Source organism: Trachurus japonicus, chromosome 9 (assembly GCF_045865225.1).
Source record: "Trachurus japonicus isolate A0001 chromosome 9, Traja_1.0".
NCBI lineage: Eukaryota > Metazoa > Chordata > Actinopteri > Carangiformes > Carangidae > Trachurus > Trachurus japonicus.
The window spans coordinates 13,738,947-13,765,605 of NC_140915.1; the positions used below are offsets into that span (position 1 = coordinate 13,738,947).

General features: G+C 40.1%; 2 protein-coding genes across 2 annotated transcripts in view; both read right to left on the reverse strand.

Annotated features, from left to right (window-relative positions):
- tmem8b (transmembrane protein 8B) overlaps positions 1-5,183 on the reverse strand; it is a 46,450-nt gene extending 41,267 nt beyond the window's left edge. The window contains exons 1-2 of the mRNA XM_085786022.1: positions 5,003-5,183; positions 167-356 (exon numbers count right to left, since the gene is read on the reverse strand). Of these exons, the coding sequence (XP_085642148.1) occupies positions 167-356; positions 5,003-5,087 (275 nt within the window). The 5' untranslated portion in view covers positions 5,088-5,183. The remainder of the gene's footprint in view (positions 1-166; positions 357-5,002) is intronic.
- A 4,248-nt stretch (positions 5,184-9,431) lies between these two features.
- mccc2 (methylcrotonyl-CoA carboxylase subunit 2) lies at positions 9,432-26,388 on the reverse strand. Its single transcript, XM_085786023.1, has 17 exons — positions 26,191-26,388; positions 24,081-24,147; positions 23,600-23,684; positions 23,201-23,302; positions 22,682-22,809; positions 21,924-22,036; positions 20,146-20,259; positions 19,916-19,980; positions 19,396-19,495; positions 19,198-19,293; positions 17,536-17,608; positions 17,346-17,422; positions 15,485-15,551; positions 15,015-15,171; positions 13,453-13,567; positions 11,669-11,754; positions 9,432-9,960 (listed from the first exon to the last, which is right to left on the reverse strand). The coding sequence occupies exons 1-17, from the start codon at positions 26,320-26,322 to the stop codon at positions 9,843-9,845; spliced, it is 1,695 nt and encodes a 564-aa protein (XP_085642149.1). The 5' UTR covers positions 26,323-26,388; the 3' UTR covers positions 9,432-9,842.
- Positions 26,389-26,659: the final 271 nt, after the last annotated feature.

Here is a 26,659-nt window from a genome sequence, read left to right on the forward strand (position 1 = left end):
AACTTTATTTTTCCCAAATTCATAAGATTCATATTAGGGTATTATCTATTTACGTAATACCACACTGAAGGAGCAGTGTATGTAACTTGAGCAGAATAAAAAACAAAGGCAGGTTCAGGAAGGTCAGGAAAAAAGAAAGTCGTTGTGACAAAGTCGTCTTTCTTACACAGTCACATTGCGGTTCGGGCAGCTGTCTCCGAATGTGCCCCCTTGCTCCTTGAAGGTGATGAGGTTCCATACGGCCATCATGGTGTCGTCAGGCACATTGAAGTGGAACAGTTCCACACTGGCGAAGGAGTTGAAAGCATTCAGTTTACGAGGCGTGCGGGTGAAGTATTCAGTCACAAAAAGGCAATCTGTTGGGAGCAGAAGAGAAGAGGACAGAGGCCCTGAGCATTTTCAAAGAAGAAGACACAATATATATATCATAATTTGGAAGTTTAAAAGGAGAACATACATTTAGCTTTCAGCTTAATACCAATGTCAACGTCATGTTTACCATGTTGGCTTAGCAAGGTGGCCCGATGAAATGTTCTCAATGTCAATGTAAATATGCAATCGATGAACTCGTAAAATGTGTGTTTGTTAGAGTGCTGTGTTTAGCACGTCATAGAAACAACAGCTGAGGTTGGAGGTCTTTAGTCATTAGTCAAGTATTGAACAAAATGAACTTTTGACCTGATGATGCCACTGTTGTTAAAAGTCAAGGGATCATCAACATAATTAGGGTTCATCCCCAGGGGATCATGAATGTCAGTAGCAGTAGATCTTGAGATATTTCACAACATATAGGCCTCTACATCAAATTTCTGATCAATCACTCACACAGTAGTTGTCGGACAGGCAGCATGCAAGAAAAAAGTTCTGCCCAGATGATGCGTCAAGAACAAGCAGCAAAAACTCCCAAAACCAAGGCTGCAAGAAGCAAATGACGTCACTCTTTTCTTGCAGCCTTGGGAGAGGGAACAAATTTCTCTGTTGTTGCTGAGTATGTACAGGCCTTTAGCAGAATATTTGACCTAATGGTGGTGCTAGAAAAAGGGGGAAAAGGGAGCAACAAAGTCTTTAGGATTAAAAAAAAAATTTCATGGCAACGCACCCAATAGATGTTGAGAGATTTGAGTCTGAACATGATGACACATTGTCATCCACAGCTATGGTTAGTGTGACTCACAGAGTCAGAGTTATGATGAGGACTCTTGGTCATAATAACAGAATCCAGAGTAAAAAAAAAAAAAAAAACATTCAGATTTTTCAACACCATGGTTCTTGAGGGCATAAGTGATCTCTCTGTCTTAACTCCACTCACACTTGCCTGTTGAGAGCCACATCATCTGAATATGTAATCTCAGACTTCGACTCCTTTTAAAGCAGCTGAGGCGGATGCAGACGTATGCAGGCTCACTCATGCCTCGCATAATATCAAATCCTTGGATTACATCCACCTAAGGCTCCGCGAATAAAAGCTACAGAACAGGACGACAGGTGTAATCTGCCATATTACCTACATGAGCTGGGACTGGGGCGAGTGAGCACACCCAGCAGGTGGGCCGAAAACTAGGTGGGGGGGGAAAGTGTGTGTGAGTCAGTTAATTGCTGTACTAGAAAGCGCTGTGGCTCCTCGATAAATGTTAACGTAGATACAAAGAATGCAGCTGTTTTACATGGGAACAATGTGCAGGCACCTTGATGTTTCGCTGGAGGAGGATGTTTTTTCCATTTGTAGCACACACTCCCTTTGTGTTTGTGCGTGGTGTACCATTTCTACCATCTGCACTTGGAATACCTATGGTGATGTCTTTCCTTTTCTTTCTTTCCTTCATTTTCTTTTCTTTCAGGGTATAATTTATCTCCCCCTGCAATTTGTGCACTTCAAAATTTCCCAGCACTGTTTTGAGTATGCAATGAAAAGCCTGCGCCCTCGAAAAGCCAGCAAGAGCCCAATTCATTTAAGAGTTGTAGCGAGAGACAGTGTAAGGCAAGCTCACTGTACTAATGCTGTCATTTGCAACTGCATGTTTTGCTGCTGCTGCTGCTGCTGCTGCTGCTGCTGCTGCTGCTGCTTCTGCTTTTTCGCCCTTGATGATGATAGGGAGTAAAGAAAAACCAAGTGACCCTCTACAGTGACAAGGCGCAGAGGCGTGGACGCGTGAAGGAAAAGGTTTTCCTGAATGTGCAGCGTGTTCTAATGTGTGTCGTAAAAAAAAAGAGAGAGAGAGAAACGGCTCTGCTCGTCTCCTCTCTCTCACTCTATTACCCGTCCTCAAAGCTCTCACCGGCTCTCACCTATGGAGGCAATCTTGAATACTAAAAGCTACAGAATAAGGAGGGAGGAAACTCAGAAGAATGAAGAGGTCTTACTGTCAAGAGCTGAAGCCTAAACCTATACAAAGCTCCCAGCCTTCCTCTGGTCTGCTATCTGCATTATGAAGTTCTCCTTTGCCCCTTTTGATTACATGGATACTGGTCATTTGCCCCAGACTGAAATGCTATCTATCTATCTATCTATCTATCTATCTATCTATCTATCTATCTATCTATCTATCTATCTATCTATCTATCTTGATTACATTATTCAACAAAGTCCTTAAATCATCATAAATAGTCCCAAAAATGTCACTGTTAATTCACAAAAGGGGCTGTGAGCTGATTACTGCAGGTGGAAAAAGCAAGAATTTCAAATTCCTCCTACATGAAATTATGTTTATTTGTTGTTTTTTGGGAGGTGGGTGGGGGGTTCACCTCTTCAGCAAACAAAAAATTATTCAAATAGTATTCAAATTATTCATCTCCTCACCAACTCAAAGACCTGCGCCCTGTAGGATTTGCAAGTAAACGCTGGTTTGTCTTAAAGGGTCACAAACAGAAAAAAAAGAGAGAGAGAGTTGGCGTTTATGTTAAGAAGAAGAGGTCGATATTGTGAAACTGGGTATATTTCATTTTTGACACAATCTTACGGTCGCTGTTGCTGCTGCTGCAGGTCATTGAGACAAATTGACATCGACAGACTGGGGTCCTTGTTTGAAAATCAGAGGCACGAACTTTCAAACCTCACATGTTTGTGAAAAATAAGGCTTTGTACTGTAAATGTAATGTCTGTGCATCCAAAAGAAAAACAGCCCAAGTCCAACAATCCCACTCATAACAGCACTGCACTTAATGTGAAGGTGTGAACATGCAAAGACATCTTAATATGCTTGTTTGTTTGCCAGCTACATAAAGACGTTTCATTTGCAGATAAAGGCAGTAGAGTGCTTATAGGATTTCTTACAGCACGGTTCAGTATTCGGTAATCTCTTCAATGAGCGCCTCCCAACCACTGTTTTACTCTGTGAGGGGCTTAATATAGACATAATCCTGCTTTTTGTCATCTCAACTACAGATGTATCCTTGAACGCTGAGCTGGATCATCTTTAAACTTTATTTTATTTTATTTATTTTTGGGGGGGGGATAAGCAAAGGTAAAGCCAGCTTTGAAATTACTCATCATCTCGTAGGATTTTTAAAAAAAGAAATCTTGAGGAAAAGCAAAAAGAAGAAACTGTAGAGTCATTTGTAACAACATCTTTTTGTTTTTTCTGTTTTTTTCCTCATACCATCAACAGGCAATCAATTCCTCCATCCCTGATCCAACACACTCTGTCCTCCGCTTGTTCACACCCACCAACCAGAACAAACGCCTCAGAAATCAAACACTGCCGTAAAGATTTACTGGATCGTCCACCTTCCACCAGAGATGTCACATTTCATCCAAGACAAGAGTAGACAAAGTGACTGAGCATCAAGACAACAACCAGTCGAATAATACTAATTCTACAATGGTAAAGCCAATAGGCTATATCACAAATACATCACACAAAAAAGCAGTGAAAAGTGATGAACTGAGCCTTCATCTTCAACCAAGTCAAGAGATTTAAGCAAAAAACTGATGGAGCTAAACAGCAACAAGTCTGTCAGGGGACTGCAACATCCTCACGCAGACCTTTCAGATCTTCTCTGTGACCACAGTCAGTAGCTACAGTGCGTGCTGCATGTAGGTAGGTATATGGATTCATCGCTGTCAGACAATTCAGCACTGAGGTTTTCTGCTTCACGGCTTTGTCTTGAAGCAGCAAAAAAGACATATTGGTGGGGAAACCACGCTGCGTGTCAGGATAGTACTAGACTTTTGGCTCACATTTGATGACAACTAAAGGGATTTAAGAGGTTTACATGCACAATATCAAATTCAAATCTGCTCATTTCAATCCAATATTCAATATAACACATTCAATATAAGGGAATACCATGGTTTGACAAAAAAAAAATTGCCTCATTGAGAGGTGGATCTGGTTATATTTCTGCACTATGCCAACTTGTGTTTGCCTTCTCTAACAAAGCAAAATACAAGGGCACAAACACATGTAGAAGCAACCAGAGGTAACAATAACAACAACACCAACCACCAGAAACGACAAGCGTCCAGCCACCGGTGTGATCTCTTTTCTTGTTGTGGCCATACATTCAGGATCGCAGCCTACAACCTATAGGAGCATCTGATCTGTCAAGTCGTGCCATAATTAGCAGCAACCTTGCCCATGCGTCACGTTGAACTGAAGCCAGTCCTGTGCTCAATGAAAACACATTTGTCCGAGGCTGAAAGCAGCTGATTTTTGTCTTTTAGTTTGGTGAGAAGGGGAAAAGCGAGGAAAAGGTGTAAGGGGGGGGTTAGGACTGGAGTAAGGAGGTGGAGGGGGGGACTGGATTCAAACCAGGAGCGGGATGCGATCGCTGCCGCTGCCTGTAACCTCCGCTGCTGCTGCTGCTGCTGCTGCTGCTGCTGCTGCTGCTGTGGTCGGTCGGTCGGTCGGTCGGTAGGTAGAGGATTTCACATTTCAGCACCCCCGACAAAAGGAACAGCTCCCCGTGAATCAAAGCAGCACAGCACACACACACACACACACACACACACTGCACACACTGCACACACACACACAGTGAACAGAAAGCAGAAAGCACTCACCTCCGAGAGCGCAGAGATAGGTGTAAACAAGCAAGAGGAGCCTCGGAGGGCTACATCCTGAGCCCCGGCGCTCCAGCTGCCACATCGTTAAAAGCCAAATATTTAGTGGAGGGGCTACAGCCCGGGTGCAGTTCCTCAGTCGCTTGTGCTGGTCTACATTTTTTCAGATTTTTTTTTTTTTCTCTCTCTCTGCCAACGACCAGCTGTTTGTGCATGACGTAATGCAGACGACGACGGGACAGCGCCTCCTCTTTGGCTTTGATTTGACAACCTCAATATGTCGACTTATTTCATTGGACCTTCGGCCCTGTCAGTCCCGGGGACGGTGCACACGTCGGATGCACCACAAAGCTCGTCACTTCGGCGTCCGGACCACCACACACACCGCACACACACACACACACATCACACACACATCACGCTCACACAGAGAGAGAGAGAGAGAGACAGACATAGGGGCCAAGTGAGGAGCAGAGAGGCTGCTGCTGCCCCCGGAGGATGCAGCCTCTCCTCCTATAGGACCCGGGACAGAAAGTTAAGGGGAAACAGAACATCTGACCTGATCTGGTTTTCTGCTCTCAGACACATTTGTTTCCGGTAAAAAATAAATGAATAATAAAAAAAAAAATAGAAGAGTTAATCCTTTTGATTTAGCAGCTTCGTCTGCACTGCAGTGTCTCAGTAGCTATAGGCTATAACAGATACAATGTTCTGGCTATTAATAAACTGGAGTCATTGAGCCTTTTCTTTAGGTTTTTTTTTTTTTTTTAACTAATCCTTTTTTGATAATTTTTATTACCTTGTTACAGAGTGTTAGTTTACCCAATTTATGGAAAACATGATTTTGAACGGCAAGAATATTAAATAATCACATGGTAAAGTCACAATATGCAGATGGCTGTATTTTCCTGCATTTTATTATGCTAATTTTACCATCTATCTATCTATCTATCTATCTATCTATCTATCTATCTATCTATCTATCTATCTATCTATCTATCTATCTATTCTTTTGTGTGCATTGTCTGAGTGGATCACCACCACAAGGGGGGAAACCATATCCACAGGTTAATGCATTTCATGCATCATTTCATTTCATGCATCATCATCTTTTGTATATTTTAGTGAGTGATCAATCAATCTATCTATCTATCTATCTATCTATCTATCTATCTATCTATCTATCTATCTATCTATCTATCTATCTATCTATCTATCTATAATAATTATGCAGTCTGAAGGTGTATCTGACAACTCCCAGTCTCTCCATTTTATCAGAGTAGACCTCACATTGACCTCACATTTCTTCATATCATATGTGTCATGTTTGTGTCAAAACAATTGGGCTGCATTTGGATTTACTGAGGTTGGAAGAACACAAAAAGAAAGCTGTGAAATTAAAACAAAGAGGTGTCAGAATTGTTCAGATTTTTGTCCTCCAATATTATTAAAACTGAAAAGCAAGGGCTCCAAGAAGAGTAGCTACAGCTACTAAACAGTCCAGTGGGACTAAATTCATCCACTTCACCATCCTAAATGAATGCACAGCTTGAATTATGGCTTTGTGGATATAGGCTGTACCTCCACCAACCAGTCATGTTGCAGGAAATATGGTCACAGTCCCACTTAGTGTTGAATTATGGCCAGGAGTGTTTCTGCAGGACATTATGATGTCACGGTGAGGTTGACCGTTGACCTTTTGAGTATAAAATGTCATCACTTATCATCATTTCATTCCATTAGACATTTGCATTAAATTGTGTCATAATTAGCGCATGAATTCTTCTGTTGTGGCCAAAAATGTGGTTTGTGAGGTCAGAGTGACCGTTGACCTTTTTAGCCACCACATCCTAATCAGTTCACCTTTGGGTCCAAGTCAGCGTTTGCACCAAATTTGAGGAAGATGGCTCATAATGTCCCTGAGATGTCACATTCACAAAAATGGGATGTCTATATGGATGTACAGTGTAGACAGACAACCCATAACGCCCCCAGTCCTGGCTGTTGCCGGCGGCGAGGCAATAACGATCCAGCGGATTTGGACATGTGAAGTATCTCTCTCATGTTGTACAGCGGGGGAAGGCAGACTTATTTAGTGGTAGAAAAAAAATAGATTTTTTTTTTCACCATTGTCTGCATCAGACAATAATCCATTTCCCTCCAGGAAGTGGACATTAAGACTGACTCAAACTCTCAGTCATGATTATTTTTAGGCTGTGGGGTGACTCCAACATGAGTCACAAGTGTCCAAGCGCATCCGTCAGACAGTGAATGAGCTCCAGGATCATGTTGGTTATAATCTATCTGACAGGAATTAATCATTAAACTTAACTGTTGGCACTGAATTATAACAAACAACAGCCTCACACCGAGGCTAAAATGAAGCTGAATTTCACATCTTAACAATTTGTTGCTGACATTCAATGAACCTGAAGAAGCACAATGCACTTCTTTTTCAAGCAAATTAATTCACATTTGAGTGGCCTAATCTTTAACCTCATCTCTGCATTTCAATTAATTATTGTGACAGTCAACGGTCAGAATAAGCTTCCGCATAAAAGCCACTTAAGTTCTTCGTCTGCTTACCTTCGGCCACAGACTCAGATACAGAACATAGTGTGACGAACTCAAAGACTAAAGAATCCTATGCAAGACAAGCTTTCTTCCTTCTTTTCTAGTTAGTCTCAATAGTGAAGTCAAAGATCAGAGATCAAAGATCTACGTGCATCATTCCTGTCACTCGTAAAAGGACACTATACAATGCATAAGAAAATGAAAAAATACTTATGTATTTCATGCAACACAGCAATAACTGGCACAATGTTGGCAACAGTCAAAGTTTATTCTGCAGTCCTATTCAAAGTTGTAAAAGCCCGAACCCCTGGATACCACGACCCACGCATAGCAACCCATCGCATCCTCTGGCTGGACTCGCCATTGAACACTGCAACACAAAGCATTAACTAGAGTGCAGCCCCATTGTGTCCGACTGAAAAACACTGTTTACCTATATAATGCAGAGATACTTGAAGGATGCACAGCCCTGAATAGAGAAAAAAAAAACACCTTACAAGTAAGTTTGGACGCTCAGTCTGCACATTGCTGCTAATGTTCCTGTCGGTGTGTCTGGCCCACATTGTCCTGATGGACTTTTAATGCATGCATCCTCTGAGCTGTGAAGTGTTGTACAACCTCAAAGCCAAATTAGTCAAAAGCAGATCCGAAACCCTGCCAGATATTCTGTTCAGACAAAAGGACAAGCTCTCCCTCCCTTTAAAAGCAGACCTGGAAGCCACCCAGCGAGCGATTATGACTGTAATTAAGAGCAGAGGTGGTCAGAGGGAAAAGTTCGATCATTCTCCTGACAGCGAAAAGACACATAAATCATTGTGGACAGTCGTCAACACGCTGCCTTCCCTTCCGTCTGTTTCCTCTCTCTTTTTTATACACCTTGAAAACTTGAAAAAGTTTCATGAATCGTTAGGTCTCAATGTCACTGGCAAAGTTTTGCTTATTTCAAATACTGGAAACTTTTTTTAAAAACTGGTTCACGCTGTTTGGTAATGCCTCCTACAGTGACGTTTGGTGGAAGAAGATAAAGGCATAACTAGGGAAACGGTTTTTAAAAAATGGTGGTAGGATGTGGTGGAGGAGGATGTGTATGTGTGTGTGTGTGGGTGGCACATACACACACAGCCACACACACATACATCATGGCCTGAGTTATTTCTGCTCTCCCTAAGGTGAGGCTCTCCACCACAGCCTCAGTGTACCGACCACACAGCCACACACACACACACACACACACAGAAGCATGATGATGAGGCTTCCAGTTAAGCAGCATTGAAACCAGCTGCCTTTATACGACCAGACATCCAAACATTCAAATCCACAGCTAAACCATCATCCTCGGCCTCAGAGACCTGTTGCCAGAGCAAAGTCAGATGTCATTTCCCAATATGTGAGCGTACCAACTGTGCACAACATGTTCACTTAAGGAGATAAATCGACATAAGAGAGAAAAGGGAGGGAGAGAGAAACAAAAGCGTGGCCAGCTGGTGAAGTCTGCAGCTCAGCACTATAAGACACTGTTCCTATTCCTGCTTGTTATAACACAGTATTTGCACAAAATAACAAGTGGAAAGGAAGCAGAGGTTTGGTAAACCCACATGTGTGTGTGCAGAGAAGAGATAAGTGTGCATTGCAGATAACCACATCGAATTTCGGCCATGTTCAAAAACCTTTATTTTGCCATGATTTTCATCAAAACAGCTGCTCAGTCAATATGAGAACACCACTGTGTGTTATCTGGAAAGCACTTGGCTCGGAAAATGTCAAGTGTGTATGTGCCATCTCTCTCTGGATGGTAGAGAGTGTGGTATTTATGGCTGAACACTGCCCCCTTATGATTTTTGTATTTTTTTTTTTGATACTGGGATGTTTCTTTCTTATCAGGTTCTGTCAACACTCAGATGCAGTTTAATCTGAATAAACAGACACATTTAAATTCACATTTTTTTTAATTCACCATTTACAGTATTTGATCAAAATAAAATAAAAAATCCAATCCACCAAAGGAAATAGTTTTATAACTAGAGCTGCATTTACACAAGGGGGTAGTAACAGTTAAGGCACTAACGTGACGGAGAAAAAGTCCCACAACAGAAAGTATATGAGACTCTGTGATTTCAACTTTCTGTGATTTCAACTTTCTGTAGTGTGTGTTTTTCTGTTTGTTACACATTAGAAATAAATCAAACAAACAAATAACACCTAGAATATCTACAGTACATCTCTGGAAAGTCGTGAGGTTTACACCTGTACAGGATGAACGAACATTTTACATCCTGAACACTCCGAAACGCGTCCTCTTTGTTGGTGCGTTCAGAGACGCGCTGAGACTCAGTCCCAAAACCAGACGAGTATCAGCAGGATCAATAATCCCGTCATCCCAGAGTCTGTAAAACAAAACAGGTGACTTCATTAGACAACATATTTCACCTCATTCATTCATTCATTCATTCATGGATAGTGCTTCTCGTGTCACTTGTGCAGATCTATTATCAGTGACTTTTATCGAGTGTTAAGATTTTGAGCTCATCTGCCTGAATAATTTGTTCCTTCATCTCAGTTTTAATACACTTGTAGAGTTTTTTAAAATCTTTTTCAGATCTTTTTGCCTTTTTTTCTGAGCTTGATCTCATTTCCCACCATCATCCAAGATCAAAGCAGCCTCTATTATAAGTTACCATGGTTCTGATCCTTGTATACCATACTAATGGCTATAACGCTGATTTTAATTATATGAACATCTTGCAATTAATTATTCATTTTCATCATTTTTGCATTTTTAATGTAAGAAAGAGCAGCATCATCCAAATTAGTGTATTGCATAACAACTATGTGCCCTGAAAACATAATCATACTGTACACAAACAAATTGATTTTGATTGAACTCATTATTATACAACTTCCTGGGAGTATTAAAAGTCAAGAGGTGACAATTATGACCTATATGAATTGATCTGATTATTTTCTCAATTACAAAAGAATAGAATAGAAAAGAATGCAGTAGTCACACAACACAGTTACAACAAGCACACAACATGACTCCAATACACAAAGTATAAAATCAAATACATTATGTAAGGTATAAAAACAAGCACAATGTAATGAGTGAATATATGAGTCTATAAATATGATGCATAATAGAATAGAACAGATACAAAAATGGTGAAATAAGCTCTATTTTTTAGATTTCAGAAATCCCATCGTGATGTATGATCAACCGAGACCCCAAAAATCTAAAAGTATTTCAAAATTGATTATAACAAAGAAAAGCAGCAGATTCTCACATCTGGGAAGCTCGAACCATCAAGTATCATCAAGTGATTGATTCATTGACTTTTATTGCAGCTCTAATGGCCGGCGAGCAATTTTGCTATAAATGGGTTCATGCATTATTGATTTAAATTAATTTGTTAAAGGCTCACGGGTACTCATTCATTATTATTATTAGTCAGGGTCTTTATTGGGGCCGTGATTACTGGGCAACAACTATTTTCATCTTTCATTGTTGCAAAAGACATTTCCTGGCACTATTATCCCTACAACAGATGTGTTAATAGCTTTTATTTATAGAGTCAACCACAGGATTGGGGGCTAGGGCTCTTCTCCAGTTAAATTAATATGTTACCTGGATCATTTTTAGTGGCTGAATTCTCTCTTAGCATTTGCAACATTTACACACAATTTTCCACCACATGATTGCTTTTAAGAACTCATCGTCGTCTGATACTTGCTCTGCTCACATATACAGCATGAAAAAAGCCCTTGGGGTTTAATGAAGAGCAAAGATATTAAGAGAACAACATGACATCTAATGGAGAAATACACTTGAAACACGTCACAACATTAGCCCTCGCATATGAAGGGGGTTTGTTCTTGTGTTTTTATTTTTTCTGGCCTATGATGAACATGAGTTATTGACATGATTTGAACAAAAATGGATTAGAAACAAATGTTGGTGGTTTTGTTTGTGCTCCAACTTTGTCAAATGTTATCAGTCCACATCTCCAGGTGTCACTGCGCTGTTATGACACACTGTCTGACGGCATAGCGGTAGCTTTTCAAAGCCTCACCGAAGGATGATGTGTCATGTCTTACCTGGCGCTGGAGTAGTACGGGCTGCCTTCCGCTTCAAACCGCCGCACTATCGGTTCCTTCATGGCAGCTTCCTGCTCTGCTGTGAACTGAGGATGAATAAGGAAAAACAACAGAATGCAAAAGGTGAACTAAGGTAAATAAAAAAATAAAAAAATAAAATAAAAGTTCACAATCATATCCATTTAAACACAGCGCAATGAGGACTTGTGCCAATAGGATTTGTTTTTCTAAAGGTTGCTGAAGTGTACGAGGCAAATTCATTTGTCATGGAGGCTGGCTTCCTGGGCTCGAGAATAATGAGTCAATCCTTGTGAAAATACTGAGCGTAATGAAAAATGTTGAGTGAATGCTGTTTTTTTTTCTCTCCTCTGCCCCCATTGCTACAAATGAGCGGAAGAAAATATTGAAAAACACCTCTCAGTATAAAGCAATACAGCTCTTCATATTAAAACTAAACTTGAATCAACAAATCCCTGAAAGCGTTTCAACAAAAACTTAAGGGAGCAATTAAGGATTATTTTATTATCAGTGGGCGTGCTGATTACATCAATTAATCATTCTGTCAAAAAATAACAAAAAAAAAGCTGCAGGTAATCTGTTGTAATAGATGTCGTGTGACAAAGAAAAAGTATCAAATCCTGAGAATCTGCAAAGCTCGAACCAGCAAACGTGCGGTATTGTTGTTGAATGACAAATCAATCAACCAGATAATAATTGCAGCTCAAAACTCGTTATTATAAGCCTCATAAAGATATGATTTATTGCAAGGTTCCCTACGAAGATCAAATTAACTGGCACCTGACTGTGAGTGCCTCTGTGTGAATTATTCTCATTATATGGTTAAAAAAAAAATCTAAATTATCATCATAATTGTCATCATAATTTATCCAATCAAATGTGGTTTGAAGTGACAAACTCTAACCCTGCTACATCACGTAAAGACACATTTCAGCATTAGATTGTGGTTGAGTCATAACATGTGTGCGCATGTGTGTGTGTGCATGTGTTCAAAAACAGATTTACAATTTCAAAGGGAGTCTCTTTCATTCATTACATCCTAATCCACCTCCTCCTCTGGGTGAATGAAGGAGGTGTGGGTGGCAGGCAACAGTCCCCTGAAGCTCCACATAGGATTGATGCCGTTTTCATTAAGCAGCACCTTTTTTTTTTTTTTTTAGCGATCCAATCAAACGAGCAGGATTATATTTTAAATCCCTCTCGTGTCAATGTCTTGCCTGGATACATCACAACAGTGCGAGAGATACTGTAATGATGACGCACTGGGTGAAAGACTCAAGGGATGGGGACTTTCATAAATTTTGTTCTGGATGGCACTGGTGGTGACAACATCTCCAAAAGTTCAAGAGGAACAAAAACAGTTCAAAACGAGTGTATTTGAAACGTGTAAAAGGCATTAATCCATAATTAGTTTTCGCCACCTTTTTCCTCATTATAACGCTTTATACCGTCGAACCATCTTTAAACTCTGATTGAAACGCCTGCCATCAGCGAACTGATATGAGGTGTCATTCTGAAGCTATTAATGCACTCTTAATACACCCATAAAAGCAAACCTGACACAGTTTAATTACATCTATTTGATGACTGCGCTATTCATCACTTCACACTGTTATAATTTTAACCTTGTAGTAAGTGCCATGTCAAACCATTACGGAAAGAAAAGTGTCTTTCATAATGTTTATGCGTTTGGCAGCAAATCCACCAAAGCCAATTTAAGCCTTTCAAGTGAAGCATTTGATGGGATGAATAATGTGAATCATTACCTCCTTTCCCTCTCGCGCCCTCTGATCCTTGGTGATGGTGGCCAGGACGGTGGCCGCCTGCTCGCCGCCCATCACAGAGATTCGTGAATTTGGCCACATGTAGAGGAATCGTGGGCTGCAAGAGAGAGAGAGAGGAGAAGAAACAGAGAGTGTGGATGTGTTTATGATTAGAAAGCAACGCCACAGATGAACAACTACTGTAACAAGACCACGAAAATCAATCTGCAGTAATGAAGATCTAGCACCACATAAGGCCGAGTACAGCGAAAACATGACTTATTAGCACACAGGTTGGGAAACTATTACTCCAAAACTAATTCAAAAAGTCCAACCACAGGTGAGTGCCAGCATAAATTTTCCAAAGTGTTAATTCATTTGTGTTTTCGCAAATTAATTTCACCAGTGAGTGCTTGCCACTAAGTTTTCTAAATTTATTCAAATTAATGGAAAACAAAAAGGAGCAGGAGCCGTGTGAGCCCGAGGATCAAGATTTAATTCAATTCAATCCTTCAATTTAACAACAGCTTCAACTATTCACACTATGTAGTGTACAGTGTGTAATTTTAAGTTGAGTGTCTTTTACAATGAGTTACAAGTCATTTATTTAAAGGGATAGTTCAACATTTTGGCAAATTGCCCCATTGCCATAATCCCTATAGTCATAGCAGTAGGTTTGTTACCTTTAATTATCGGTGCAAGCTATTTTTAGAACGCCAGAGCAGAGCGGCGAGCTGCTCAGAGCTACGCTACGGAGGCTAATGGGATTTCTTGGTTTCCCTCATCAAACACATAACAACCGTTACGAGACAGAGTTGTTTTAGAGGCAAATTCATGCAAAACCGCTGATGCGTGTTTCCGTCGGGGGCAGTCTCTGCATTTGCCTCGAAAACAACTCTGTCTCTTAACGGTTCATTATTATCTCATAGCGTGGTGAATGTGCAGGTCACAACTTGTCCACCAGAGCGTTTTGGAGTTGTTGGATTGTGTATTTGATGAGTCTGACGAGGGAAACCAAGATATCCCATTAGCCTCTGTAGCATAGCTCTGAGCAGCTCGCGGCTCTGCTCCACCTTTCTAAAAATAGCTTGCACCGACAATTAAAGGTAACGAACCTACTGCTAAAACTATAGGGATTATGGCAATGGGCCAATTTGCCAAAATGTTGAACTATCCCTTTAACCATCACAATTACTCCGAGGCGATTAAATTAAGGTAGAAATCTTGTATACTGTAGTTCCTTTAACTAAAGCAGAGAGAGGTGGTCGGAGTGAGAACATTCTGACTGAAACGCTTGTTTTTAACATAAAACATTTAGAAAATTATTCTAATCTAAAATGCTCTCTGCTGCTGAAACAAAAGGTCACCTCCACCTGGATGTGAAAATCCAAGGGCAAAACTCAACAGCGCGCAAAGAGCATTTACTCTTCAGCTTCGCACAAACAATTTGGACACGGCTAATGAGCTTTACTTTTGGGAAAAAGGTCACAGCCAGGTCTCCTTTTTTTTTTTTATTCTTTTTTTTTGTTCATGCCGTCACAGACCACTCGTTAACCTTTTCATACCTGTAAGCTCTGCCGCACATGCCGTAGTTTCCCGCGCCGTACGAACCTCCGATGATAACGGTAATCTTGGGGACATTGGCACAAGCGACTGCAGTTACCATCTTGGCTCCATCTTTGGCAATTCCTCCAGCTTCATACTCTCTCCCCACCATGAAGCCTGCGATGGAGATGGAGAAGAGAGATTGCAAAAAAAAAATAGTGGACTTTGTGAGTGAGAGTGTGTGTGTGTTATTATATCAGGGATGAAGTCTGAGTGTGCTAGAAATGAAGATTCATGCATGTCATATGATCTGATGATAATGTAATCAGCAAATTATCCAGTTAAATGCTTAGATTATATACTGTAGAGGGTGGCTTAAATCCTATTTAAAAGGCCACAATGGTGAAACAATCTTACTTGTGCTTTTTGATTTTAATTAACAACCATGTTCAGGTTTCAGATAAAAGCAGAACAACAAATTCCCACTCACCTGTTATATTTTGTAGAAAAATAAGAGGAATGTTTCTCTGGCAACACAACTCGATAAAATGCGTACCCTGGAACAGAAATGTAATATTCAGTGAACCCAAGGGGGGAAAAAAACACAGACGAGTACCTTAAAATTAAATGATAGAATGGCAGATTAACACAAATATAAACTTTGACTGAACTGCCAAAAGAAACATCCGTGTAAATAAAGAACATATTGAAAGAAGAGAAGTGCACACGCTGAGCTGGTCGACATTTAGAGGTGTATGGGCGGTAGACAAACTGCATCTCTCGTTGAGATTGTAATTTCACAAATAGCAGGGAACTACTTTTTTTTTTTCACCTCCACCAAAAGCAATACCCTTAAATTCCCCAAGTGATCAATTTGCCTGATATCCGGTGAACAAAAATCGACAACTTCTTTGCGTTTCTCCTAAAACCCACTCTGTGTGTCCCTCAATCAGTTTGCCTCACCTTAATCATCATCTTCATCTGAGACGAGCCCAGTCGGGAGGGAAAACTTATCAGCTTGAGAGGGAGGTCATCTGACTTCACACTGGCTTTTGTATTTGTTAGATTTTACTTTAAAATGAAGGAGCTGAATAGCCTTCAGTCTTGCCAGGAAAAAAAAAAATCACAGAGCACAACACAGGGGCTGCCGGGAGCGATCGCACAAGCAAACAAGCACAAAAGACTTGCACTGCATGGAGACGCCTCATTTCCATACACTTTGTATTTGCTGAATTACTCAGGTGTTTTTTCCTCATTTTTGGCATTTACCTCTCCTGGCTTTCTTTCAGCGAGGCAGAGCCATGCCTTGCATCGCAAAGTGTAAACAGAAGTTGGAGACAATGTAGAAAGATGGCTGCCTATGAGAAACTGTCACTCGGTGAAAAATAAATGATCCATCAGCTTGCTCCCCGATGTGTGCGTGTGCCAACGACAGAAATTTAATATTGTTCCTGTTACCTTTCCCTTTCACAAACACGGATACCTGGGGAAAATCTTTTAACAACAGTTAGTATAATGGAACGAGGCGCACGTCCTCGGCGATGACAGTGTGTCACAGAATCACATCTCCAGATGCAGGTGCTGTATTGATTTTTCTTGGATGCACTCTCTGAGCATGTCTGTGTCTCTCTGAAGCCGCGCCAGTCTCTTTCAACTGTAATTACACTGATGAGATAACCAATGTTCATACTGTCACATTGAGACCTCATGAAAAAAAAGAAAGAAGAAACGAATCAAGGAAAACCTTTTTTTTTCCATTCAGGTCAAGCTTGTAATCCAATTCAAAATGTGTTTTTAGAAAAACTTATTAGTCTATAATCACAAATTTAGCTCCTCGTCTTTCCTTCAGCTGTGTAAAGTGCAGCGGCTCTGTTCACGGCAGGCTTGGCTTGCAAATTAAGTGAATTATATTAAATGAAAATCATGATTGTCCCTTGTCCATGGTCTCTAAATGCTATGTTATTACAATGCCATCCATCAGCGTACTCATGAGATGCCCCTGACAAGTGCAATTTGAGAGCTTATTGTCAGAGAGAAACTCGGCGCCTCGACAGTGAGGGGGCCAGCACGAACCATCTACGAATGCTAAATGCCCTAACCCCCCTCCCCCTAAATGCCCTAACCCCCCTCCAGAGAGAAACACTGGCGTTCAGCAAATCTCTGGGACAAAACCACCAGTACAAAGCTTCCTCTTAATCCCATGTGACTCTTAGATTTCCATCTGTGTCTCTTCTGTTCCCCAAATTTGTTTGCTAGATTGTGAGGTTACACACCAACACTGTGCAGAAAATGTGAAGACATCTATATGTTTTTCCTTTAGGGAATACATTCATGTTCTTCAGGATGTTTACCTTTTTAGCCGATTCAGAAAACAAGACGCCGTTGTTGCCGATGATTCCCACAGGGTAACCAAATATTCTGGAAAATCCTGAAGAGGCACATATTGAAAGTTGAAGAGATGATATAGCAGATTCCAGTTGTACTTGGATGTTATTTAATGTTATGATATCTTACTCATTACAGAAGTGTTATTTCATTTACCTGTGACAAGTGTGTCTCCATAGAAAGCCTTGAACTCATCAAATTTGCTGCCATCTACAATTCTGGCAATGACCTGCAATCAAATTATTAAAGAAAGCTATTAAAAGATTTATGAAACAAGAATAGAATTTTTTGTTTTAGAGTATATTCTGACACCTCTATGTGTTTAAGGGTATAAGGAGCCATGTTCAATTGTTTGTTTGCCAGACAATGTAGTATCTATCGACCAAAGTTCATTGAAACAGATGTACAGTAATCAGCGACATTTGTTGGGGACTTTTCTTAAGTGAGAGGCTTAGTGATACAAAGTAATTAAAGCCACGGGACAGAGCAACTACAACAGTGGAGTTAATGAGGAATGCAGTGTAGCAGTATCAGGCGTTGGCGAATCAGACAAGACTTGTTAGGAGAATAAGTTAATCACTGTTTTCCTTTTTATATACTGCTTAAATTCAGAATTTATTCAATATCTCAAGACTGTTTCTTTAAACAATCTGCACATAATGTGACATAACTCCAGAGATTTCAGGCCAGTCTGTGCTGTGTGTAAAGGCTGTTACAGTAGAAAAAACTCCTGTAAAGGGTGAGCAGTCAAGTTGATAGTGCGTCCTAAATGGACTGCCAATACTGTCACACTACACTACAAACACTTGGACCTCTCTGGAGTCAGTAGTAATTCTTGTTCCCTGGGTCTGCACCAGGAATCAAAGACACAGGCTTTAAACCAAATGAGAACATCTGGCAGGTGTCACCACACAGCAAAGACACAGTGACTGATGCCAGTCGTCCATTATTGACTCGGCCGCTGATAGAGGGACCGAACAGCTAAATATTGTTCAAAGTGCCTTCAGTAGCTGTAAAAGAGACAGGTTACTTTGTAAGTATAAAACACTGTGTGTCATTCTGTAACAACTCTGTTTAATTAATGATAACGCTCTGCTAGACGCACATTTAACAAAAGGGTAGCAAAGATAGGTACATTGTCACATGAGTAACTGGGAAGTTATGTTTTATCTATTTTGTTTTTAACTTATTCATTGCTCCCTGTCATGCTCTTAACATGTTTTACAGTTATGTTACATTGGTATTGTTATGGGGCATGTATTGTCCACAATCAGTGAGCTTGATTTCTGTCCATGTCTCTGTCCTGTGTTGTTTAAGTGTTTCATTTTGGGTTTCGTCGTTTTTAAAGAGGAACTATTACTAGAACCGTAAGTCTGGTCGCTTTTCCGTTGTTTTGCTAACCCTCATTCTGGCCATGTGCATTTGTTTACGACAAAGCCGGTGAGAAATCAATCAATAGAACAGTATAACAATATATATCATGTACGATGTTACGACGTGTATATCTGTGTAGTTTAATCTGTCATAAACAAGAGATTACGGGTTACGGGGCGTGTTTGTGTCACGTTGACATGCATGTGGAAGGCAGAGAGCCTCCATCCTCCCTCGTAACAAGTTAAACCATTTATTAAACCATCACAATTACTCCAAAGCTGTTTAATTAAGGCAAAAATGTAGCACAGTTAAGCTACAAATCCTGCATAGTTCCTCTTTAAATTGAGGTTACCCTCAAAACACATCCACCCACGAGTATTAATAAAGTTACTTGACTTGACTTGACTTAACTTGAATTGACAATACAGGAATCTGGACATTTACCTCTCTGACATCAAAGTTGCGTTTCAGGTTCTCTCCGACGATGCCGTAGAGTTCATCTGCAGGGAAGAGAGGAGCTTCTGTCGGTTCAGTGGTGACCTGAAATATTTAAGAACAGGCTCAGTGTCGGCTGCAGGTACAAACATGATGACTTGATGAGTGATTAAGTGTGACTCTCGGTGATTATAATCACCGACTGACCTCAATATTTTTCCTGTAGTTGAGGCTTCGCACCGCCTTCCTCGCCAGATGAAGCGCATGATTATCGTCCAAAGCGTAGTGGTCTGTCACACCAGATTTCCTGTTAACAAAAGAAAAGAAAAAAGAGCAACAAATCAATCAGTGTGAAATTATTACAGCAAATAGTAATACTGATAGAAGCATGTGTTTCATCAATGGTGTTGCACAAGATATGAGTTTATTTTTAACTGTTTAAATTCATTAATGTGAATCAGTGACCATTGTTTTGTGCTATAAAATGTATAAAGTGAATATTTGTGACTTTATATGATAAAACGTACACTGGAAAACCTAAACCCAGTTTGTAAATGACACCAATGGACAAAATTGGAAAATATGAGGAAAATAAAGGGCTTTGATTTAAATTAAAGGCATTTTAAGTGAGGAGTATTTTTCCTATGGATCACAACAGTATAATTAGAGCTGTACCACATAAACAAACACACATATCATGTCATGGAAGATGCTTTTAATTTCATACTTGCAGTGAAGATCAGCTCCACCGAGGTCCTCTGCAGAAACCTCCTCTCCAGTGGCAGCTTTGACCTGTCAAGACCGAGGCACAGAGATTAAACAAAACTGAAACAACATTGGACGTACAGTATCCCTGCAGCGAAGCCTGGTGTGTGAACCAGCGATCAGTGACCTTTATACCGTCCTAACGTCGCCTTATCCCCGCACAGTTTATCAGATATAAAAGAATGAGCAAACCAGTGGAGGTCCTCCGAGGAAAATGGTCCCTTGCTTCCGCACGATGATGCTTTCATCTGCCATCGCCGGTACGTACGCTCCTCCGGCGGTGCAGGAGCCCATCACAACGGCTATCTGAAAGAACAAAAAGAATCTGATTACAAAATATGTACAACATTAAAAATGGACTTAACACATTAGCGAGACCTGAAAGCTCTTGACACTGCATGAATTCAATACCGGTGTAATAAAAAAAACTATGAAATCTGTTTATTCGCAGGACAACTTGGCTTCAGGAGTTTGCAGCTTCACATTTGATTGAAGCAGGAAGAACTCAGATTTAGTGTTGATTCTGCACTGTTTAATGTTCCTTTCCATACAATTACCTTTCAATATTGATTTAAATTGTCAATGCTATTAACAATAACATTTCGGGCAATAGCAAGTAGAATTTAATTGAGTTGAGTTGAGTTATCTCACTTAAAGCAGATATCAGTGGAATGTTTTTGTTAATATAAGTCCTAAATAGTCCTATTTTCCGTCAGCAATCACTTACATGAAGTATTTCAGCCTAAACACGAGTCTCTCCGTCACTCTGCTCTGCTGTAACCCGAGGAGAAAATTTTCCTTGTGGGATACAAGTGTTATCCAATGAGGGGAGAGAACGGCATGAAGGGCTGTGTGTACAGCCAAGGGATGCGCGTGAATGTGGTGACGTAGCACGAGGACCAATTGATGCCTGACAAGGGCGGGGGCTGCTAACTCATGGTGCGTTCAAGGAAACTCGTACTTTGTGTTTTTCCTTCCTGTGAAGTCATACCAGTTCGATCTGGTACGAGTTCACGGGTCGGAAGTTACGAGTGGCCGTTATAGGGAACTTTCACAGACAACAGGACGGTAAAAACACGAGCTACGGGTTACCTGGAACGCTACCAAGTCGTAGTTGTGACTTGAAGCTGTAACTTACGGTTTCAAAAGCCTGCCTTGAACACAGCATTAGCCGAAACGGCCGTGCCGCTGTTATCTGCTTTAACTGTTCACATATAACACATACTGTAGCACAGAAGACATATGGCGACATATGGCGTTTTTTTAGGATGCCAATTGTCATCTGGCCGGGGACTACAGCAGGATATTAGCCATGCTGGCTAAAGCTGCCCTTTTTACTGTATTTAATGCAGTTGATTAATTGGGACTGTCCACGTACAATAAAACAATAAAGTAAAGTAATATCCGTATATTAACAGCATAGAAACATAGCACCAGATAATTTCATTTTTCAATACAGTAATTTACTCTAAATACATGAGGCCAGTGGAAAACTAAACCTCTTAATAGAAATGAACAGATGCCACAGAAGGAAAATCCTTGAACAACATGAAAATATTCATCACCTGGAGAGATGTATTAGCATAAATTATTGAGCTTTGGTGAAGATGTATGAATATATTCTGCTGTGTTTATCGCTCCTGGGTCGACTGGAGCGATGAGAGAGCGAGACCTGTGTGAGACTCGACCTCTCGCCATCACCCACTGCATTCATCAGCTCTCGGTCCTGACAGCCTCGGTTTTCTTTTGTTTCTAAAAACCCAAGGATGTCTCTTATTCAATAGTCAGTTTTTTTTTCTTAGGGATGAATAACCTACAACAGTGCAGGTCATTTATTTAAATTTGCCGTCTCTGCTCTCTGATATAATTTTTCAGACGACCCTTTCAGCGTCGAAGCGAGGCAAGATTTTGTGGCTGTTAAGTGCATACAGGGATAAATACATGAGCTACACAGAGAACATAAACCTCACCTGTGAGATTCCCTCTGAAGACAGCCTGGCCTGGTTGTAGAAGATGCGTCCGAAATGATCCCTATCTGGAAAGACATCGGCCTGTCTGGGCAGATTGGCTCCTCCAGAATCCACTGAAGTAGACAAGAGCGAGGATATTCAAACAACTCACTGATTAATATTAACACTACTGGCCCCTGGCTTTTATTACAGATACTTTATCTTCTCTTATACGAACTACAGCCTGCACCAAAAAAAACACCATTATTTCTCCACAGGCACATTTGACTTTGAAACAACTGCAGAGAAGTTACAGATATTCATACAGTAGATAAGCAAATCAAACATCTCGTATTCTCATTCAATAGATGATATACAATGAGTCTCCACATACAGCTCGATTTTTGTATTTATTGTTTAATTGTTAAAAAGGCACAGATGGACCAGCGCCGCCGAAATGTTTGTGACTGCTCGAGTCAACACTCTCCAATCTGTCTTAAGAAACATCATGTTTAAGTTCATCTGCTGTCTGAATAACTCAGAAAATCAGATTGTTTTCGAACATTGCATTTAGAGCCACACGTTACATGTCACTGCTCTTACACTGGTATAAGTGTCTTTTAATAAGGGGTTGCTAGGCGACACCGTACAGTTTTTTATATGTTGTTGTTTTTTAATTCTCCGTCCTTTTGTGTTTGTTCTTAACTGGACCTAGTTTCTCACTTTCACCACTGCAATTAGATAAAATTTATTACAGACTTAAAAACTAATATACTCACCTAAGTAAATGCATGGCAAGTGGTTCTGCTGAGCTATTTCTTGAGCACGCAGGTGTTTCTTCACTGTAATTGGGTAGTATGTTCCTCCTTTGACCGTGGCATCATTTGCAACAACAACACATTCCACCCTGGGGAAAAATACAACAACACTGAAGTTCGACCGGTGCACATTGAGTGGAAATTCACTTGCAAATTACACAGAAAAGTCAAATTCAAGTCACAAAGATTAAAAAAACATCCATGTAGTTATAAAAAACTCATAAATTTTAGTATTTTCCTGCCAGTTCAGAGTGGATTTCTCTGCAGAGCAACTGCTGTTTAAGCAGAAATATATCTGCTTTAATCAAATTTTAATCACACTTCATTAGTGGGAAAAGTAAAAGTGAAAAGTTTGATCCCAATCAGTTTAAAAATTCAACTTAGATCAAAATGTTGCCTTTTTAATACATTCATGGCTTTTTTTATTCTTTTAAACATCCTTACAGATTAACAACACAAAAGGATGTTCACAGTGCTTACCCTGAAACCCGCCCAATCCCTGTAATAATACCGCCTGCTGGGACTTCCTCTTTTCCATACAGCTCATATGCAGCAAACTGAGAGAACTCCATAAAAGGGGTCCTGCAAATGAAAAAAACAACAAAACAAATGAAATGTGGCGAAGAACTAGACAGGCTTGTAATTCAAAAGAACATTTTTGCACTTCAGAGTTCAGAGTTTGAAGCATGAAAGCAGTAAATCTGTACAGTATAGCAAGCAGTAAGTCACCAGCAATGCTGTCCTCCTTTACCTGTTCTCAGTCAAAAGGTAAATATCAGATCTTTGAACTACCAGCTACAAATCGTTACATACAGTATCTGGTTTCTCAGGATGATTCAACCATGGATTTTGAGTTTGAGATAGAAGTGAATGTCCTACCCTGGATCCAGCAGTCTGTCTATACGCTCCCTGGGCAGGAGTTTCCCACGAGAGGTATGAAGTCTTCTGGCTTTTTCTCCCCCACCTGAATTTAAAAAAAAGAAAAGAAAATTATAATAAAAACAATTTAGTAGGAGTTTCGACATCAAACAACAATTCTGCATCCTTAGATTAAGATAAACATTTATTATAATCACTACTTTGTTTACACTCTATTGTATCATCTGTGGTGAAACCCTACTGTAAACTACTCCCCGTTATATGTGTTAACGGCACTGGAATATCCACAGTGAATAAAAATAGCACTGGCAACGTGTGAACACACAATAATAGCATAATAAATAGCTTTTTCTGGAACAAACAAGTGTAAGTAAAGGTGTTTTTCATCAATCATATTGCTTGAACTCTGTCAATAATTTGTGTTGTTGGAATTAAAATGAAGTGATGTAGTACACATAGTCCATCATGCGCTCACACCTACCCAATTTAATCTTCTCTGTGCGACCTTTCAGTTCATCGACGAGAGCCTGCATTCGCTCATAATTCTCCTGAAAAACAAGACGAATACATACATACACACATTTGTTTTGTTTGTCATGTTACAGGATTTATACGGATGACTAAGAGTTCAAGGTTAATGAGGCTGTCAATGCACAAAACAATAAGTGTCATGTAAAGCACAGCCGGATTTCATAAACACTCATGAACTAATGTGTTGAGACAGAAATAATCTAATCAATACAGCCATCTCTGCCCTATGTAACAGTAAATAATGACAATGTACGTAAGGCAGCCACCCACTCACCAACCACAGTAAGGAAAATTATATATAAGGCCTGTGCTTTTCACTGCAGACAACCCCGTCATCATCTGAGATATGATTATGGAACAAACTGAATTGTTAAGGTCAGCTATTAGATCATTTGCCTTAGAGAAGTTTATTACCCTCTCAACAGTCTTGTCATCTAATTACATTTTGTTAAAGGGGAAATTAAAAAAAGGTCACGAAAAACCGCTGCAATAACACTGATTTAATGTGGGAAACAATCACGTAATAAACAAGTTGTTTATCCTGGCTGGTATATATTCAAACGTGTCTTTTTCCAGGGTCCAAACACTCAAAAATGAGTCTGTGGTGCCATCAAGTGATATTTTTTGGTGTTGCATCAATGTGGATGAACTGGTTGTTGGCGACTGAATAGAGGACACAATGTACCACGATTACAAAGTTCATGTTTTAAATGATATAGTGATCCTGTTTTACATCATATTAAATTATAACTAAATCCAAGGACCATTATGTATTAAAACGTGCAATATAACTTGGTTTTTTTCTCCTGCTTTTGTATTTTAATGTGATTTTAGCAATATGCAATGCTGATATCTTCCTGTGTTTTTTATCTGAGGACACAGTTGAACATCATATCATTTAAGCTACCTGTACTATAAAACACCTAGGGCCTACAGTACAAAATGTGTAATTTTCCCGTAACCAACCTTTACAACTACACATTCACTGTGATTATATGTGTTAAATGTTGCAGTAAATACCCCCTGTGTCTTAAGTAGACATAAAAAGTAGACTGGGAGACAGGTTCAAGCAGTTTAGATGATTATAAAATAATACTGCAAAGTTCAAATGACATTGAGCTTTCCTCATTACGCTTGACTATGAGAGCACTTCGTCTGGAAACAGCATCAATTCATTGGAGCAAGTCATAATAAAACTGAAGTGCCTTCAGTGTAGTTGTAGTTGTGTGGTTATGGAAAGTCTAAGCCGTGAAACAAATGGTGATTACTTGAGACACAAGTGCACTCTCATGGGAAACTCCAATAGAAATAACCTTGGTCTTATCTTTAAATGTCACTACTCCTTCAAAATCTCACAGACAAAACACTTGAAATTCGTTAAGTAAAGAGTAGTAGCTTTTATTGACTGAATAATGACTGTTATGGCAGGTGGAGCAAAGCTGATAGAAAGCAGTGGTGGAGGACCACAACAACCACACCTGTGAGGTTGTGTTGTAGTCAAGAGACCAAGACTTTGAGGGGTCGAGACCAAGTCCAAGACCGAGACCAAACCAATGCGAGACCATTTTTAAGACCATTTCAGTGCTGATACTTAAGGAAATAACATTTTTAGGGCATTGTTCAGGAGATAGAGAGCTTTACAATGATACCTGACATGACACGGGTCAGATGACAGGCATGGCACAGTTTGCCACAGTCGCATGTTAACTTTAGGTGAATTTAAGGAAAAAATGAAGTAAAATAAATAGATAAAAACACCATAATGTGGATTTTCTACCATTTCTTTCCACTATTCTGAAAGAAAACAGCCCAAAAATCTCAAAATTAATCAGTGCATGAAAAAACAATGTTTTTGCCTGTAATAGTGTCTCGCCTTAAATAACAAAGCTTGTCGATATTAGCTGACCTTAACCGTGATGTTACACTTACTGTACCTGTCTGCAGGTGAGTGTTACAGTGTGACATCACCGCCCCCCCTCGCCTTGTTGACTTTGGGCAGTGTGTGCAGTTGACATTAGGTCGTCGGGCTAGCTGACGTTAGCCGCATCATGCTAACCTACCTGGAAGTCTGAAGACTGTTTATCCGGCTGGGAGCCGAGTCGAGCGACTTTATCGGCGTAGTACGGCCTCGAGCAAGCCCGAGGTAAAGTCCGGCAGCGAAGCAGCCACGGCCTGACCGTCTGGAGGAGCATTTTGACGCTCACTTCTGGACCAAACGTGAAACTTGCAACTGCAAACCTGCTAGCAAACCTAGCAGTGTGTTGCTGCTGCTGCTGCTGCTGCTTCTTCAGTGGTTAGAAGGAGAGAGACGTGAAACTCGATGCTGCCACCTGCTGTTCATATAAACTAATCACAGATAGGCTACTGTATACAAAATATTCTTTGCAGATAACTTAAAATGAATTTCCTAGGCTACTCAAAGAAATATATGTTTTTTAAAAGACTGAACACAATTGATACATTTGATAAAACACAATCACATTAAATCACAATAGTTCAACCTGCTGAAATAATAATAAAAAAAAGTAG